At 48.6% G+C, this 19,299-nt stretch overlaps 4 protein-coding genes across 4 annotated transcripts; all 4 read left to right on the top strand.

Annotated features, from left to right (window-relative positions):
- Positions 1 to 2,207: 2,207 nt before the first annotated feature.
- On the top strand, positions 2,208 to 4,599 carry F5891DRAFT_1190620 (uncharacterized protein; the record flags this gene model as incomplete). The annotated part of the gene is made up of 4 exons (XM_041367337.1): positions 2,208 to 2,533; positions 3,367 to 3,908; positions 3,964 to 4,208; positions 4,264 to 4,599. 4 exons carry the CDS (start codon positions 2,208 to 2,210, stop codon positions 4,597 to 4,599), a joined length of 1,449 nt encoding a protein of 482 aa, XP_041224124.1.
- Positions 4,600 to 10,500: 5,901 nt separating this feature from the next.
- On the top strand, positions 10,501 to 11,976 carry F5891DRAFT_1190622 (uncharacterized protein; the record flags this gene model as incomplete). The annotated part of the gene is made up of 3 exons (XM_041367338.1): positions 10,501 to 10,681; positions 10,735 to 11,030; positions 11,080 to 11,976. 3 exons carry the CDS (start codon positions 10,501 to 10,503, stop codon positions 11,974 to 11,976), a joined length of 1,374 nt encoding a protein of 457 aa, XP_041224125.1.
- Positions 11,977 to 13,428: 1,452 nt separating this feature from the next.
- F5891DRAFT_1236850 (S-adenosyl-L-homocysteine hydrolase) lies at positions 13,429 to 16,519 on the top strand (the record flags this gene model as incomplete). The annotated part of the gene is made up of 10 exons (XM_041369651.1): positions 13,429 to 13,578; positions 14,182 to 14,219; positions 14,253 to 14,337; positions 14,551 to 14,653; positions 14,708 to 14,943; positions 14,998 to 15,090; positions 15,171 to 15,208; positions 15,258 to 15,407; positions 15,465 to 15,713; positions 16,495 to 16,519. 10 exons carry the CDS (start codon positions 13,429 to 13,431, stop codon positions 16,517 to 16,519), a joined length of 1,167 nt encoding a protein of 388 aa, XP_041224126.1.
- Positions 16,520 to 17,540: 1,021 nt separating this feature from the next.
- F5891DRAFT_1236854 (AAA domain-containing protein) lies at positions 17,541 to 18,780 on the top strand (the record flags this gene model as incomplete). Its single annotated transcript, XM_041369652.1, has 5 exons — positions 17,541 to 17,698; positions 17,751 to 17,925; positions 17,950 to 18,093; positions 18,144 to 18,712; positions 18,741 to 18,780. The coding sequence occupies 5 exons, from the start codon at positions 17,541 to 17,543 to the stop codon at positions 18,778 to 18,780; spliced, it is 1,086 nt and encodes a 361-aa protein (XP_041224127.1).
- Positions 18,781 to 19,299: the final 519 nt, after the last annotated feature.

The raw sequence follows: 19,299 nt of genomic DNA on the forward strand, positions 1-19,299 counted from the left end.
CACCTTTATTTTTATCATGGATTCTCACTCATATATATCTTTACATACCTACTCGGTAGCGCTTCGGCTCCGCATGACCGCGCTTAGGCGCGCTATATAAGCGCCAGCAGTACATACTATTACTTACCTTACTTTCACCTCCCAATTACTAGTTATCACCTACTTACTACTTAGCAGAATATAGTAGAAGTCTATTTGTCTATACTTCGCATCTCCCTTCTCTTTTCTTGCATTATATTATCACTTGAGTCTAGTCTTTATCATTTTCCGCATACACGCGCGCGCTTTCCCGCGCTTCGCGCTAATACGCGCGCGTGTTCCCACGCCTTGCGCGCACCTGCGCTTTCTCACGCTTCGCTGAAGCGCGTACCTCTAGATCTTGGCTGCACTCGCTTCCCCTTTAGGGTCGAACGCACTTGTCTCCTCAAGTAACGCAGGCTAGGCAACGCACGACCTTCAACTATTATAGATACAGCTAGGAGCATTATTTGTTCCTCTCTGTATTGTTGTTTCTACACCGTCAAGGCTCTCCCAAAAATCACATTACGTCAGTTTCTTCTAGCTCAAGCAGGCTGTCAACATCGATATCTTCTGGTTCGAGGACATCCCAAAAATCAGTAGACGCAGGACAGCGCAAGAATAAATGTGAAGCCAGCTCACTGATGGGGGGTGTTGAAGTCAGCCAAGCGTTCTTGGATAGCTTCGATGCGATCTTCAACGTGAGTTCTACTACGTATAGTAAGCAGGGAAGTTTACACAGTACCAGTACACTCACAACAGGCCGTCAACATCGATATCTTCTGGTTGAAGGACACCTCAAAAATCAGTAGGCGCAGACAGCGCAAGAATAAATGTGAAGCTGGCTCACTGATGGGGGGTGAAGTCAGCCAAGTGTTCTTGGATAGCTTCGATGCGATCTTCAATGCGAGTTCTACGTATAGTCAGCAGGGAAGTTTACACAGTACCAGTACACTCACAATATAATAAAATTTCAATGACATCTGATGGCTTATTGGCATGTTTTGGTATTGCTTTGAGGAAATAGTCACAAACTTGATGGATTTGGCCAAGTATGCGGTCCAAAAACCTCGCCATTGCTGCAATATATGTCAGAGCTAGGAGGATGCGAAATCAGAATGGACCTCCGTATTTCAGACCATACAAATGAAGAGGGTAGAATGATCTGGGAGGATGATAAAAATGTACTTACAACAAATACTCCATATGTGAGGAGACCAATCAACGAGTGTTCGTGGTACGAGTTAGATATCACTGTAGCAGAACGTCATGCGATGTTAGCACGTTCAAAGGCTCAGGGGAAGCAGGACGAGCTGCTTGATGAGATTGACTTAGCATTGAAAGTGATGGTGACCAACAGCGTTGATACTGACCTGGACATAACTAACAGTGCACAAAGAATCATTATAAGTATAATCCTCGAGTGCGGTGAGCCTGCTTACCATGTTTCTGAGCAGATTATTATCCTGCAAGTCGCAAAGCTCAGGGAGAGAAGGCATTCGGCTGTTGGGAGATTTATGATATGACATATTTCAGAGTTCAAGAACTCACTCCAATTACAGACAGAAAAACTGCCATGAGCGTGCCATTTATAGCAGAGTTTATCTTTTGGCTGTCTGTCCTGGGCATTCTGTGTGGCCTTCAAGTTCATAGGGCTGGGCGTCTTCGCCTTCCCACGACCAAGCTTAGTAATCTCCGTTTCCAATGCGTCCTTGCTCTTCATGCGTAACCCAAAAGATCTTCCTAGCTTGACTTTTGCAACCGACATTGATTTGTTCTTGAGTGGGTCAATGTCGTTGGCGTGAGTGTTCCCAGGTTTAGTTGCAAGTCAAGAACAAAACGACCCTAAAACTCCGATATTCCCAGGAATGTTGTCGCAGTCGCTGAAGCTGAACGCCTAAATTTTTGGATCTGGTAGATGGCTAGCATCTTTTTGATTGATGGCCTGAGCCTTGAGGCGGTGACTACGTGACTATTAGGGTGCGCAGATTGTGTAATCACGGCGATTATGCAATGATATTGATCATTATGTATTTACACCTCGGTTTGCCATTTATGAAATTTACCCTTTGGTTACTCGCAGATCAGTGAATTCAATCGATGACCTTCACGTGCCCGACCTCGAGTTCGCTGCAAAGTTTATATTTCAAGATGAGTACTTCTCTTTTGATTGTTACTCGCTACCCATCATGTCAGGGTGGGGTGATCAGCTATTGCAGGCTGACATCGACCAGCAATTCAACACGCACGATCCTCCCGGTCCTCACACGGATTTCGACTTCACTTACAGTCATCAACTCAATGATAATGGGACTTATCAAACTCAATCAGCATGGATACCGCCTCAGCCACAGCTGCCTCATGCCCATCTGGCAAGTTCAATAAGTTCGACTCAGGCCGCCGCAAGCCACCACTCATTGTGGGCCCCGCACCAGCACTGGCAAGGTATTCATGGGTCAGACACCATGATACACCACCAATCATGGCCCCTGTCGCCACAGGGCGTTGATTTTGGGTTAGCCGCTGTAGAGACTCGTGCATCTCATAGTGTGATATGGCGCTTTACACTAGGGAGTATACAGCACCAACTCGCAGCATCACTCTGTGTACCATCCACAGTGATTCCTATATGACGCGCAGCTTTCCCGCGCAACGCGCGCCATGCGCGCACCATTCCCGCGCTTCACGATGTATACGCGCGCGCGCGTTCCCGCGCTTGCGCGCCCTATAGCGCCAGCCATCCAGATGCATCCATCCACTGTCCACCAAGCTCCCTAGTGCGTATATTTCCATTTCCTTTATTAGCATAGTTCCACCTTTATTTTTATCATAGTTTCTCACTCATATATATTTTTACATACCTACTCGGTAGCGCTTCGGCTCCGCATGAGCGCGCTATATAAGTGCCAGCAGTACATACTATTATTTACCTTACTTTTCCCTTGAACTTACTAGTTATCACCCACTATTTACTTAGCAGTACATAGTAGAAGTCTATTGGTCTACACTTTGCATCTATCTTTTCTTATATTGCTTTATATCATCACTTAAGCTTAGTCTCTTTTATTTCCGCTTACGCGCGCGCGCTTTCCCGCGCGTTCCCGCGCCTTCGTACCTTGCGCGCACTTGCGCTTTCTCACGCTTCGCTGAAGCGCGTACCTCTAGATCTTCGCAGCACTCGCTTCCCCTAGGGTCGAACGCACTTGTCTCCTCAAGAATAGCAGACTAGGTAATGCGCGACCTCACAACATTTTATAGATACAGTTAGGAGCATCCTTGTTCCTCATTGTATTGTTGTTTCTACACCGCGGCTGACCAGGGTCAATCGCACTGGCCGTTGCCCTCCAGGCAAGGCCTGCCTGAGCCTGTCATTGCCCACCCCGTACCCCAGCGTTTATATTACCGGTCGGGTCCACAGCACTTTTTTGCTACCTGGCAGCCTCCCCCCAGCCCAACTGCCTGCGCAAGTTCGCCACCCCTTGGGCCGAACCACCAGCCTGACCAGCCTGACGGCCCTCAGCCTGAGGCTCCGGTTCTATCTGTGAACCCATCCGTGTTTGACAACACATCGTACCATCCGAATCTCTCTAGTCCTTCCCGCTCATCCCATCAGATTTTCGACGATATCTCCCAACATGCAGCCCTCACTGCACCCCGCCGCCGCCGTCGAGTCCCCCAAGAGCAAACATCCAGCCGGAGCGCTAAACGCGCTAAGACACAAACACGATCGTCTACACAATTCACAATCATCCCATACCGCTCTGAAATGATGTTGGATCGGTGCATCCATTCAATGAAACTGACCGCATTCAAGACGTCGTTGTTACCTACCGATATTGATCACATGGTAGATGCTGCATGTAGAGCTGTAGTTAGTCAACAAGTTGATGGTATGTTCTCCAAAACTTCAAGTAGTCGATTTTGGACTGACTCGGGTTGGAACAGAGACACTCCGGTATTGGGTGCTGGATAAGCTGGAAAATGACAAGGAATATTTCAGAACCAGGCTTGAGCCCGAACTCGCCACTATATCTGGCAGTATGGCGGCGGTGGTCCAAACATTCGTCTATATCAAATATGGTCTTGGTTTCAACTACGCCACGGCAGTGAACGGCACCCACATCGCCGAGCGCACATCGCGTGCCAATCATCTGGTGCAGAATGACACATTTCTCTATGGCACATTACATGTAAGTGCGTTACGCAGAGTTGGGCCCCTTTCTGATGAGTCGCATGTCTCCTTAGGTCAATGGAGATAATATTACCGTCACTTTTGCAAACCCAACTATCATAGCATTGGTGGGATACTTGCTACGTGACAGCGAGCATCAATTCCACAGGTACATCAGTGACAATCTCAACTACAAACCGTTACTAGCAATGACCGCTACTCTCTGCCTGTGGGTGCTGCAAGAACGCATCACGGGTATATGCGTCCCAGTCCGATTTCTCACCAGCACACATCGGGTTCATCATGATCGCTTTGTTTCACTGCTGGAGGATATGTCTGCGATGGAGCTAACTGCCCTCACACAGATACTGACTAATGGATCCGCGCTGAGTCCGCCGGTTGATCAATGATTCTGACCTCTTCCATGTTTACATGCGCCCCCAAAACCTTATTTACATACCTTACACGGTGTAGAAACAACAATACAATGAGGAACAAAAGAAGCTCCTGACTGTATCTGTAAAAGTTGTAAGGTCGCGCGCTGCCTAGTCTGCGTTACTAGAGAAGCAAGTGCGTTCGACCCTATAGGGGAAGTGAGTGCAGCAAGGATCTAGAAGTGTGCGCTTAAGCGAAGCGCGAGAAAGCGCAGGAGCGCGCAAGGTACAAAGGCGCGGGAACGCGCGCGCGTATTAGCGCGAAGCGCGGGACAGTGCGCGCGCGTATGCGGAAATGAGAAACTAAGCTTAAGTAGTGATATAAAGCAAGATAAGAGATATAAGAGTGCAAAATGTAAAGGAATAGCTTTCTACTATATTCTGCTAAGTAGTAAGTGGGTAGTAACTAGTAAGTGAAAAGTAGGAAAAGTAGGTTTGTAATAGTATGTACTGCTGGCGCTTATATAGCGCGCCTAAGCGCGCTCATGCGGAGCCGAAGCGCTACCGAGTAGGTATGTAAAAATATATATGAGTGAGAAACTATGATAAAAATAAAGGTGGAACTATGCTAATAAAGGAAATGGAAATATACGTACTAGGGAGCTTGGTGGACAGTGGATGGATGCATCTGGATGGCTGGCGCTATAGGGCGCGCAAGCGCGGGAACGCGCGCGCGCGTATACATCGTGAAGCGCGGGAATGGTGCGCGCATGGCGCGCGTTGCGCGGGAAAGCTGCGCGTCATATAGGAATCACTGTGGATGGTACACAGAGTGATGCTGCGAGTTGGTGCTGTATACTCCCTAGTGTAAAGCGCCATATCACACTATGAGATGCACGAGTCTCTACATCTCCCAGGGACTTAAATTCTGAGTGTCCCCACTCAGCGCGCGCATGGTGAGGATTTTGCGTGAGAGTATGTGTGCGCGATGCCTGTATGATGCTTGGGTCGTTGGGCGATGAATGCGCAAGTGCAGGAATTATTGCGTGGATGTGCGTGAAGCGTGGGAAGTTGCGCGCATGGTACGCGCAAGGCGCGAGAATGTGCGCGCGCTATGCGTGAAGGCGCGGGAATGAAGCGTAGCATGGCAAATTGCAAGGGTGACTCTGGTGTGAATAGTGTTCCCTGGGTGTGAGGCGATGATGTGAGAGTGATATGGATGTGGCGCGCATATGGCATAAAGCGCGAGAAAGTGCGCGCGCGCAAGGCGCGAGAAAGCGCGTGAGTGTCGCATGTGTTGTATTGTGCGTATGATGCGAAGTGGTGCGGTCCAAGAGCGATCCAATCCAAGTCCAAACCAAGTCCTGCTAGGCGCGCTAAATATTAGGTGGTAAGGTTTGAACAGTGTGAGTAAAACTATATGTGAAAATGCGAAGGAAAAAATGGTAAACTTTGCGGATGTCCTATCCGACTTGTCTTCTTCGTGCGGCTGTCGACATCTACACCTTCCTATGAGCGAGGCGCAGGAAGCGCGCATGTGTGCGCGCGCGAGGCGTATGGGCGCGTGAATATTGCGCGCGTATGTGCGCGTGAGCGTGGGAAGACTGCGCGCATATGTGCGCGTTCTAAGGTAAAAAGGGCATGGTGCCGCGTCATGCGTGCGAAGAGAAAATAATACTATTGAGCTACGCGGGCACAATCTAAGGTTGTTTTCTTGTTTTTGGCGACTCCTATGTGCATATATATCAGTAAGTTATTAGTTCTTTGGATGGCGTTATAATGAGAGAAAATAAAATGAAAGAGCGCTGGACGAAACCCAGGGTAAAACGAATGGTATCCTATGAAACAGCGATGGTATACGTTGTTCTTTGATGCGCAGCTGAGGCGCTTGATCCTCCTCCTTGAGTGCGTGCGAGTGCGCGTAATAGCGCACTTCGCGTCTCTTGCGAGCTAACGCGTTACCCAAGGTAGGGTTGGAATGTGTGAGGCTGGCGTGCTTGGGTGGGCTTGTGACTGGCAGAATGAATTCCTGCACAACGCGCTGCAGGTTGAAGGCGCGCCAATGGAAGGCGCTGCAAGGGGTGTAGGGGCACCCTACAAGCTGATAGGATGCGCGCGCCTTGGTGCGATTTCGCGCGAATTTGATTATATTGGCCGAACACGCGAGGAACGGCCACTTCTCTGTAAATGTGTTAGTGAGAAATGTATATAGTGAAGTATTAGGCACAAATGTTGCGCCAATGGGCTGTAAGGGTGGTATATCAAGGCGCAATAGGCGCATAGGTGAAGGAGAATAGTGCGCATCAAGGCGCACAGGAATGAAATTGACATGGTAAGCAAAAGTGCGAAGAATGCGAATAAATGTGCGAAGTGCGAAGTTAAAGGTGATGATAGGGGGGTTAGGCGCATATGTATGTGTCAGGCGCGCGCCTATGTCGCGCCTGGATGTCTGATTGGAATATACCTTGTGTTGAATGATAGAAATACGATTTAGAAGGGGAGAAGCGATAGAAATGCGGTAGCGTGAAAACTCTGCTAAAATTATGAAAGCACGAGGCGCAGGAATGCGCGCACATATTGCGTGATGCGCGCGATCATGGCGCGTGAACAAGGGGTGGTGCGAAAATGAAATTACAGTGTTTGGAAGCGTCATATAGCTCCTTAAGAGCTTCAAACATGAAAAAGACAAAAAATGCGAAACAAGATGAGGAAAAATATACCGTGCCTCTAGGCGCGCGCATTGCGCGTCCTCAGGCGCAATATGGTGCGCCTGAGTCGCGCCAGGGTCGCCTGAGACATGCTCTGCTTGGTGGTTAGATGGCGTGATGCACGGATGCTTTACCGGCATGCGATAGTCACTGGAAGCAAAAAGTGCGATGTGCGCGTGATCGCGAGTGACATCTGGAATTTCCAGAGACAAACTCTGGTTGATGCAAGGTGCGACTTGAGCCTCTGATGCGGCAGAAGGCTCCTCTATAGGCGCGCCAAGGTGCAATGGATGTTTGGGGTCATCCCTGACCTCTGATGATGCAAGCGGTGGTAGCGGTGATGGTGATGGCATGATTGGCGAGATTTCTTCCTTAAGTGTTGCGATAGCGAGGGGCGAGCATGTTTCTAGCGGTGCATTAGTGTGCAATAGATGATTAGAGTCATCCCTGACTAATGGCGAGGTGATAGCAATAGGCGCGCGCGATGCGATAGCGATAGACACGCGCGATGCGATAGCAATAGGCGCGCGTGTTTCAACTGGCGCGTTAGTGTGCAATAGATGATTAGAGTCATCCCTGACTTCTGATGCGATTGATGGTGATGGAGATGATGCGGATTGTGAAGGAGATGATGCTGCTGAGGATGATAGTGAAGAGGCGCCTGCAGCGCGCTTTGCGAGCGCGCGTTCGAGTTCGTGATCTAAAGTAATGCAGTCTGATATAGCTTTGCATGCTGGCGCAGTTGATGCTTGAGGTGCGCGTGAATCGCGCGTAGGCGCGGGAAAGGCGCGCGCGCGAGGCACGTGAATAGGAACTGGTGGCTTTCTGTCAAGTACAACATCTGAGGGTGCGCGATAGAAGAGTCCAGCTGTTGCATTAGCGCTAATGGTCGTATCCTGCGTTGCGCGACGCGCGTGGTAGCGATCTTTGTACTTAGCTACCTTAGCTTGCACTGGTGTGCTTGGCGCTACCACAGGCGCGCTAACTGGTGCGCTTACTGGTGCGCTTGGCGCGGGAAAAGCGCGCGCAGGTAATAGGAACTGCGCAGCTGCGAAGACGTCCATGAATGGGTATGGGTCGTATGGGTGGTGGTCGGGGAACTTGATCATAAGGCGCAAGCGGATTTGCGCCTGAGCATCGCTAGGGATTCCTTCCATGAATAAGCGGTCGCGTTCGGCCTTTCCAATACGGTCTTCATCCATGAGTGGCTGCATAATCTTCCTGAATGCGCGCAGGTAATTGCTGAGTTCTGTGCAAGAGGGCATTGGTTTGTTAGCGTATTCGCGCGCGATGGCGCGCAAGTCTGCGAGCGCGTAGCGCCTTTTACCGTCCCATCCAGGATACATTACCTTCACCTCATCTAAGAAGGCGTCGTAATCGCTTACTTGCGCCTCGGGCATTCCGCCCCATAGTTCTCGATCGTCGCGCTCAAGGTAGCGGATAATACCTTTGATGCGGTCGAGTCCTTGGAGTCCTGCATCATCAGCGAGCTGCTCATAGGTGTCAATAAACTCGGCAAGGTTGTCTGTAGTGCCATCGAACTTGGGCGCGTTTGCTGTGCCACGGATGGGCATTCTGAAGGGCATTGAAGCGCGTGAAAGGTGCGCGCGCAAGGCGCACAGGGGTGGGAAAGCGCGCGCACAAGGCGCGAGAATGCGTGACTAGAAATTGGTTAGCTTTTGAATATGCAAAGAGATTGACCTTTATGCGTTAAAATAGCGTGAAGTGCGAAGATGCGCAAAAGTAGATCTTGCTGACTGCTCCCCTCGCGGTGGGCTCCAGTTGTAGAAACAACTATACAATGAGGAACAAGGATGCTCCTAACTGTATCTATAAAACGTTGTGAGGTCGCGCGTTACCTAGTCTGCTATTCTTGAGGAGACAAGTGCGTTCGACCCTAGGGGAAGCGAGTGCTGCGAAGATCTAGAGGTACGCGCTTCAGCGAAGCGTGAGAAAGCGCAAGTGCGCGCAAGGTACGAAGGCGCGGGAACGCGCGCGCGTATTAGCGCGAAGCGCGGGAAAGCGCGCGCGCGTAAGCGGAAATAAAAGAGACTAAGCTTAAGTGATGATATAAAGCAATATAAGAAAAGATAGATGCAAAGTGTAGACCAATAGACTTCTACTATGTACTGCTAAGTAAATAGTGGGTGATAACTAGTAAGTTCCAGGGAAAAGTAAGGTAAATAATAGTATGTACTGCTGGCACTTATATAGCGCGCCTAAGCGCGGTCATGCGGAGCCGAAGCGCTACCGAGTAGGTATGTAAATATATATATGAGTGAGAAAACATGATAAAAATAAAGATGGAACACTATGCTAATAAAGGAAATGGAAATATACGCACTAGGGAGCTTGGTGGACAGTGGATGGATGCATCTGGATGGCTGGCGCTATAGGGCGCGCAAGCGCGGGAACGCGCGCGCGCGTATACATCGTGAAGCGCGGGAATGGTGCGCGCATGGCGCGCGTTGCGCGGGAAAGCTGCGCGTCATATAGGAATCACTGTGGATGGTACACAGAGTGATGCTGCGAGTTGGTGCTGTATACTCCCTAGTGTAAAGCGCCATATCACACTATGAGATGCACGAGTCTCTACAACGGTATTATGCTTCAAGTCTTTTTTAGGAAATCGTCCATTCGTCTTAAAAGGCAATAGAACTTGTTCCGTAGAATGTACTTCGGAAAGACGTGTACACGCCAAGCCTCGGGGTCTGTTCTCGCCTACCTTCCCAATTGCAATAGCACTGTCTTCAAGGGGATGATCATTTAGTGCGGTACCGTTATCACCCTTACTAGTACCGTAAGTGCTCCGAGTCTCTGAATGAGTTAGTCGTAACAAACACTCAAGTGAATTCCAGCCTGACACCGTCACGATGCGATGACCCATGTGCATTCAATGCGAGTCACTTCTGCTAGCACAGGTGAAACGGTGTCACTGTCACTGTCACTGTCAGGCTTTGGTAAGTTCTCCACTTTCTGACCTTGATTGCAAGCTCTTACCGTCACTACGGTACCGTTACTTAGCAAAAATTTCTGCAATGCTAGTCCTCTCTGGTGAGACCTAAAAGCGGATATCAAGTAACACTACGACTTAAGTCATTCTAGGCAATCATAGCGAGCCTCCTGATTCGGTTACAGATCGCCTAGAGCTGTAATCATGGCAGTCTGACAGGAATTTGAATATAAAGGGTGGGCGGGCAAAGTATTAGTAAGTCTATATAGTCCTCACATGTCAAAATCTGTCCGCCAGCACACTCATCTTCAAACTGCAGCCAATCTCCTTGGTGTGCGTCACAAAGTGCCCAATCTCGACGACAGCAAGATCCATTGCACTCGTGCAGTTCAGTTATGGCATTCCCCAGAAGCTGCGGAAGGACAACCAGTAAACCAACAATCTCTCAATGAGAAAGGTAATTCTGATGATGGTCTCGAGTGACTCAGTTACTGACACCGTCACTACTAGTTGAATTTCGCATTCCTTTGAATACTGCTGATGCGAGTAAATCTATGACATATGTAGAACATTTCTACAGGGAATCTGATCATCCGATGGATATGTTCGATTCCATAAGGGCCATGATGGACCTTCCAAAGGAGTATGAACACTTAGGCTGGCGATTGTTGACGACTCGCCGTACGGATGCGCCACACCGACTTTTAAACTCCCAAGATATCACCAGTGCATTCAAAACTGTGAGGGCGGAGCAAATGTCTGGACGGAAACTTAAGAAGACAGTTGCAATTGAAATACTTAATACCGTAAGTAATTTGTTGATTCTCTGCACAAGATGATAGTAAATTGCTGCAGATGGCCGTATTCAAAGGAAAGTCGACAAAACAAGAAGCGCGTTGGTGTTCCGCAGGCGAACAAAACCTGATATCCAACGGGCCACTTCTACCATACATGAAGGAACTCGAGAACGTCAAGAACAGGTTGCGCTGCTCCGAGCATCGACTCGGAGACTCGGAGAACACATTCTGCTGGGTGGATACATCACAGCCAAACATTCCGCATTATTCGCTATGTACCCAAGACCTCCAAGAATGGGCTAAATGTCTGGTACATATACTTTTATATGCCTCCAAGCAACTCTTGGTTACTCCGATGAATTTTAGTATGATGCTCGAGAGCCAGACAACGCCTGCCTTACTTTACCCAGCACACCCCATTTTGACGACTTCCGCAAGACACAAGGAAAGCAATGCATCGCTTCAGCGTGTGCCCACCGAGCCCATCTCGCCCATCATCCATACTCATATCCATCTCTCATCCGTCAATGATACACGGGCTTCTAATGGTACACTCCCCGAACAAGAAGATAGTAAGTGCCCTACGATGGCTCCTCAACCACTCAAGAGAACATTTGCCCTCTATATTGAGAGTGATGAAGAAACCGATGGTGACGAACCGCAGCAAGAGATTCACAGTGTCCTTACGAGCATTCATTCTCGCTATCCTGCCATGGACTTCCTGCAGTATGAGAATTCACTCCGAGAGCATGGCATATTGTATTTGCCGACAGCAGCACATTTTGGTAGTCAATTTTATGTGGAGAAGGTGGGCATGTCGGAGGGTGCCGCATTTACATTTCATGGTCGCGTTTGTAAAGCTCACATGAAGGAAGAACGTGCCAGGGCAAGAAGGAAGGTTAAAGGGAAAAGGAAGGCGCGAGTTGATGACACGGATAAGGAAAATCATATCTGAACTCTTTCTAGCCTGCCATGTCACTTATTTACCTTGCACGCCCTCGATACAGTAGCTTCTTGATATGTTCTGTGTGTTCAAATCCCACAATTAGAAATGTTATCAGTGATCAATCGATTCGTACATATTACGTCGACCTGCGGCGTACTCGAAAAGTTACTCCAGCATACTACAGCATCATTTTATCGTGGCACAAGGATCAAAGTCGCGGCATTGAAGGTATGGTACAGGGATACCGAATCTAGTACTGTCTACTGATACCTTATACATTGTGTACAGGGATACTGAATCTGGTACTGTTTACTGTTACCTTATATGTTGTGTCCCTTTTTATGTGAGAACTTCGAGGCAATGTCAAATCAAAGGTATGGTACAGGGATACCAATTCTGGTACTATTTACTGATACCTTATATGTTATGTCCCTTTTTATGTGAGAACTCGAAGGCAATGTCAAAACAAAGGCTGGGTCGGATAAAGGGTAAGTGCCAAATTACTTCAAGCTGGTAGCGACTCGTTGGGAGCACTTCTAGTCGTTAAAACTCCGCTGACACTCACACACTAATACCGGTGAACCAATACTAGTACTAGTTGGTATCGATTCAAATCAAAGGTCCTCTCACCGAAGCCTTGTACCAGCCTGCAATGAACATGACATCCTCCCCTGTTAATTCTGCTTATCCCAAAGTTTCTGGCAGTCCTGGTCATTTTGAGACGATGTTGGGGTCACCTGGTACCAGTCAATCTCACTCTTCCACTGAACGACCCACACTGTGGCAGTCGCAGCCTGAGGCTGGGCCTGATGTCAAGCACCCTTGCAATTATCACTCCAATATGACAATAGACCCCAATCAATTATGTTTTGCAACCCCATCCCCCAATGACACTGCTGCTATTCATTCAAATTCATCCCTCCCAGAGGATTTTCCTCCTGTAATGCAACATTTGTCGCTTTATACAAGTCGTGCTGTCCCAAAGTTCCAGCCCCGTTGTCCGGGGGGTGATACCCCTACCGCACTAGAGCACCGTTTCATGACGAAGAATATTCTGAAGCGCAATGAAGCTGATATCAGCCTAATAGATGTCCATCAAGTACGTTTTTTACTCCAGGGCCAATATCACAAATCAGATCAAACTTATGAACATAATAACAGGGCAAAGATATCTTCAAACAAGGCATGAAGTGCATGCCAGACTCGACCGTCCACTCCGTTGTCATGGCAAAATGAGCTGACACTGAAAGCAAGCGTTTGCGCGCTCTTGCAGCCATTTGGGAACTAGAATCAGCTGAACGACACGCTATAGTTCTTCAGTCTATTCTGAAGGATTATGCCCAACAATATGTTGACAGCGTGGTGGAGGCTTCTTATTTCGAACGCGTTTTGGTCAGACGCGATGTGAACCAGCTAGAAAATGACGCAAACTTCACCGTTGCTGCATATACACATGATCTAATGGCCTGCCAGATTGCAAATGTGCAACTTGATCATTTGGAGGAAATTGGTGCTGAATGGGGGTTGTCCTTTGGTGACTTAGACACACAAGGTGTTGAGTGTCGCTTTCACAAATGCTTGGACAGCATACTCGGAGGGGCGGAGACTCTGGTCAGCAGTGCCTGAGGTGAGATGTTCAGTATGACCAGTAATGTTTTGCCAAACTAATCGCTTTGCAAATGTCAGCAATACCCATGGCCTGATCATATGCGTCTCATGATATCCCACAGTTCCATTCAAATTTAGCACCTAGGTTGGCAGAAGGAGAAGAGAATTCACTTATTCTGTGCTAGTAGACCATCGTTGACTACTAGTACATTAAGTACTGTATTGACTAGGACACCTACGGTAGTGACCTACTGGTTTTCTTGTACGCGGCGAACTCCACCGTGTAGTAGTAGCTCTACTTCGAAATTGTGACAGTACGGTGTGCTTGTTTTGCCAGCGACTTTGGTCACATGCAGTTGAGAGACCCCAAACACTGTGTGCAAATAATACTTCAATATAAGCATGTCCAAACAAAATGTGAATCTACAAGTGACTGTTGACTGAAATTCGCACATTCAAGCGGCCATGGTGAGGGGGTTAGGGTTATTCCGTATAAGGCGATCTGCTCCAGAACGGATCGCCTTATATGGAATAACCCTAACCCCACCTTGAACTTCGGTGGCTTGTATATTAGTATGATTTGTACAATACGTGTGACCCTCTAAGCCTCTTTCTGGCGCTCGTGTGGCTGGATGCTTGCACATGTGAGTTCGAACAACGACTAATCATTGTGGAAGTCCTTATGTTCTGCAGGACCATTCAAACTGCGTTTTGATCGAGACATTGACTGCTCTCGGCGCTGAAGTCACCTGGTCATCTTGCGTAGGTGCCTATGGTTATGTGATCATCGCGAGGCACTCACTCCCATTGGTAGAATATCTTTTCGACCCAGGACCATGCTGCCGCTGCGTGAGTATATCTTTTTCCATGATATCAGCATCCTAATCATGACTTCATAGTATCGCTGCAACTGGAGTTCCTGTCTTCGCTTGGAAGGGATAGACTGAGGAGGAGTACCAATGGTGTATTGAATAGAGTCTTACTGCCTTCCCTGGTGGCAAGTCATTGAACATGATTCTTGACGACGGTTGTGATCTTACCACCCTTGTCCACGAAAAATTCTTGCAATACCTGAAGGGTGAGTATTTTTTTATCCATGTTACAACACACCACTGACTTTGCCGGAATAAAGACATCAAAGGTATTTCTGAGGAGACTACCACGGGTGCCCACCACCTGTACAAGGCTTTCCATGAAGGCAGGTTGAAGGTCCCAGCCATCAACGTCAACGACTCTGTCACGAAGTTCAAGTTCGACAACTACTATGGATGCCGGGAATCTCTTGTCGATGGTAACAATTGTGCCACTGATGTCATGCTTGCTGGCAAGGTTGCCATTGTTGCTGGTTACGGTGATGTCGGAAAGGGAGTGAGTAGTCTTTTTTCGCTTTCCCCCGGCTGTCGTTGATGGTTGATCGTGTAGTGTGCTGAATCACTGCGTTCATACGGCGCGCGCATTCTCGTTACGGAAATTGACCCCATCAACGCCCTGCAAGCTGCGATTGCTGGTTATGAGGTGACGATATGGAGGATGCCACTCCGCGTTCAAACATCTTTGTCACTACCACTGGTAACCATGATATCATCACTGGCAAGCACTTCTCGGTCATGCCTGAGGATGCTATTGTTTGCAAGTGCGTACAGTATCTATTACTTTGGTGATGCGAACTCACTCTTTGATAGCATCAATCACTTCAATGTTGGGATCGATGTTGCATGGTTGAAGGCCAATGCCAAGCAGGCTGTCAATGTAAAGCCTCAGGTTGACCGCTTCACAATACCTTCTGGTCGTCACATCATCCTCCTCGCTGAGGGTCGTCTCGTAAACTTGGGGTTGGTTGATTTCAAATTCGATTTCTATCCTGTAATTAACCTATGATGAATTACCAGTTGTGCCACCGGCCACCCGTCCTTCGTCATGTCCTGTTCCTTCGCGAACCAGGTGTTGGCCCAGATTGCTCTTTGGACCACCCCAGGGAAATTCCCTCTCGGTGTTCACATGCTGCCCAAGGAGCTGGACGAGGAGGTTGCTCGTGCTCACCTTGCTCAACTCAATGTCAAGTTGACTGAGCTCAGTACCGAGCAGTCCGAGTATCTTGACATCCCTGTCCAAGGTCAAATCAAAGCTTCGCACTACAGGTTAGACAATTGTGCTCTGTCATCGTACATTTACCAACCCCTTCAATAGGTACTAAACGTATTGATCACTGCATGATGGCCTCAGCGTGCCTTCGCTAAATAAGAGGAGACGGGACCTTCAATGTCCTTGTGGGTTGGATGTTAATTATGGAAGAGTCTCAATGCTCTCTGTCGAGGTTGACAAAAAGGCTGGCTTCTTGCGGGGCCATTATTGGGGATTTCCTATACTGAAAAGACTTGGCTTCTTGTCACAGTGCGCTGTGGAGTCGGGACAGTGCAAGCCATGCGGGCCTCAACGCGCCCTATCTTACACAAGCCATCACCTCCAGGACTTCACCATCTGCTCTATCATCTCGTCCATCGTGTCTGTGGAGCCGACATCATACTCTGTATCGATTCATTATCCACCTACGCTCAAAGAGCTCACATGCAGCATGCAGCCACACGAGAAACGAGCCTTGCTTCTGTGCCTGTTTTTCACACTTATATGAAGGAGAGTCAGACTCAGACTGATATAACTGTCCGATGGGATGTTGGTTTGAACCAGAAGAGAGTTGCGTGGTTTTGCTTGCCCAAGTTCGAGAGCGGTGAAGTCAGACTTGCTGTGGGTGATGAATTACAGTTGAGGTACCAGGGCGAACTGCACAAGGCTTGGGACGGGGTAGGACACATCATCAAGATTCCAAACAGTAAGCTTTATGTCACGAGACAAAGTGTTGCGCTCATGCTCATTTTCTAGACATTTCCGACGAAATCAGGCTTGAATTACGACGGACCGAAGGTGTACCTACCGATTGCACGCATAATTTTGCGGCAGATTTTGTCTGGAAATCCACCAGCTTTGATAGGATGCAGTTGGCAATGAAGACATTTGCAGTCGATGAGAAGAGTGTTAGTGGCTACATTGTATGTTTGTCCCTCTATCCTATTGAAGTTGCTGAGCCCCTCGCCAGTATCAAAAGCTTCTCGGACATGATCTTGCTCCCCAGGTTCTCCGCACGCAGATGCCTAAGCGATTCTCTGCGCCAGGTCTTCCCGAGCTTAACCACTCTCAAAAGTTGTATGCAGTCAAGGGTGTTCTGCAGAAGCCCATTAGTTTGATCCAGGACCCTCCTGGTACTGGAAAGACCGTAACTTCTGCTTCCATCGTCTATCATCTTGCCAAGATGAATCCAGGTCAGGTTCTCATCTGTGCGCCGTCGAACGTGGCTGTCAACCAGCTCACTGAAAAGATTCACGCCACCGGTTTAAAGGTCGTGCGTCTGACTGCCAAATCTCATAAAGCTCTAGACTCTGGTGTCGCGTTCTTGACACTGCACCAACAAGTGGCAAATAATACAACTCACGTGGAGTTGCAGAAGTTGATCATGCTGAAGAACGAACAAGGAGAATTGAGCTCCAATGATGAGAGGAAGTACAAGACATTGATCAGGCAGTGCGAGAAGGAGATTTTGGGTGCTGCGGATGTTATCTGCTGCATGTGCGTGGGTGCTGGTGACCCTCGCCTCAACAAACTCAAGTTCAGGACGGTGTTGATCGACGAAGCTACGCAAGGTGCTGAGCCAGGTGCGGAGCTTATATCCTTTGATGAATCAGTAATTGGCTAACCTTAAATCAAAATGTATGATCCCTCTGGTGCTTGAATGCAAGCAGGTTGTCCTCGTCGGCGATCATCAGCAGCTTGGTCCGGTTATCATGAACAAGAAAGTGGCACGTGCTGGTCTGACACAATCGCTCTTCGAACGTCTGGTTGTACTCAGCAATAGATCTATTCGTCTGCAAGTGCAGTACCGCATGCACCCTTGTTTATCCGAGTTCCCCACGAACATGTTCTATAAAGGCATGCTACAGAATGGTGTCACTGCTCCAGAGCGTCTTCGCAAGAATGTTGATTTCCCTTGGCCTGCCCCGGACACTCTGATGTTCTTTTACCAGAACCTTGGCCAGGAGGAAATATCCTCCAGTGGAACTTCGTTCCTCAATAGGTACTTCTAATGTCCTCGTATTCCAGTTGCAGCCGCTTATCACTGATCTCAGGACGGAAGCATCCAACATTGAGAAGATCGTGACCAAGTTCTTTGAGTCAGGTGTCGTACCTAACCAAATCGGCGTTGTCACACCCTACGAGGGCCAATGTTCCTACATTGTCAACTATATGCAGTTCAACGGGTCTCTCAAGAAAGAGCTATATAAGGATATCGAGGTGGCCAGTGTCGATGCCTTCCAAGGATGAGAGAAGGATTATATCATTTTGAGCTGCGTTAGAAGCAATGAACACCAGGGCATCGGTTTCTTAAATGACCCTCATCACTTGAATGTGGCTTTGACTCGTGCAAAGTATGGAGTCGTTATCCTTGGAAACCCAAAGGTTCTCAGCAAGGTAAGTCGCCTTGGTGGTTGATCCTGCAGTCCGTTGATTGAACCTTACAGCACCCACTGTGGCACTACCTTCTTACGCACTACAAGGAACGTAACACCCTTGTCGAGGGCCTGCTGAATAACTTACAGGCGAGCATGATCCAATTCAGTAAACCTCGCCGCTCCCTCGTCAAGTCCATGGACCAATTTCGTCGCCACGAGACAAATGCACGGGACTACATCCCCAGCACTGGAGGTGCAGGCAGATCTGGAACACCAAGTCGCTTCGATACTAGTCTCTACCGCACTCATGATGCTCTCGGATACATCCTGTCTGACGTGCAGTCTCTACGCTCCCAAGCCACTTATTCTTCTGGACTCCCTATGTTTGCAGCGGCTGGTGGATTTGGTCCTGGTATACCCCGCGGCTCCGGAGGTGTTGGGAAGCGCAGCACGTACAGTAGCTATGCCAGTTCCATCATCTCTCAGGATGCTGGACCGCCAAGCACCGCAAGCATTGGCGGTTCTGCCATGGCATTCTCGCAGTCAGACCGTTTACAGAGGCGTGGCTCCTTCTCCTCTGCTGCTGGTGCTTCTGACATGGCCAGCATGAGTGGATATGATTACAAGAGCCAGGACAGGTACGACAGACCTCGACAACGTGAAGAGCCGGTATGCGGGGACACAATCGGGCGTGACTGTGTTCTAGATGGCGCGATGTAGGGATTCATTTCTGGCTGGGCTTGTAGAGACTGTTTTTACCTTACCTTATGTTGGCACTTTTGTAGCTTACATAAGCAATCAATCTTTTCACCAGTTACCAGTATGAGTCAGAGTCCTCAGTAGTTTTTATGATATTTCCTCTCCTCTGAGCCTTGAGCCTGGTCCAGAAACCCTTTAGGGTCGAATAGCAGCTAGGTTCTGCATAGACCCAACATTGTTCAGACTCACCATCTGAATTGTTGTACCTTCAGCGAGTTATTCTACTGCCACGGATCCTATGCGCGCGCACCATGACTGCGCGAGCTGGTATGTGTAGAACTAGTTCATGGCTGGCGACGCCGCAGCTAGCTAGGCCAGCTCCCTTGCACTTCTTGTTGCATCTTGGCAGCCTGTCGGTGTCTTCAGGCTATCCCTTTTCTTCAGAGTGAGCTGGTGGTTGTCATGCGACAGTCTCGTCGCGTGCACGAATGTTACGGTACATCCGTATACTTGCATAGTGGTCCAT

The sequence above is a fragment of the Suillus fuscotomentosus genome (assembly GCF_016647785.1).
Source record: "Suillus fuscotomentosus strain FC203 chromosome Unknown F5891scaffold_38, whole genome shotgun sequence".
In the NCBI taxonomy this organism is placed as follows: Eukaryota; Fungi; Basidiomycota; class Agaricomycetes; order Boletales; family Suillaceae; genus Suillus; species Suillus fuscotomentosus.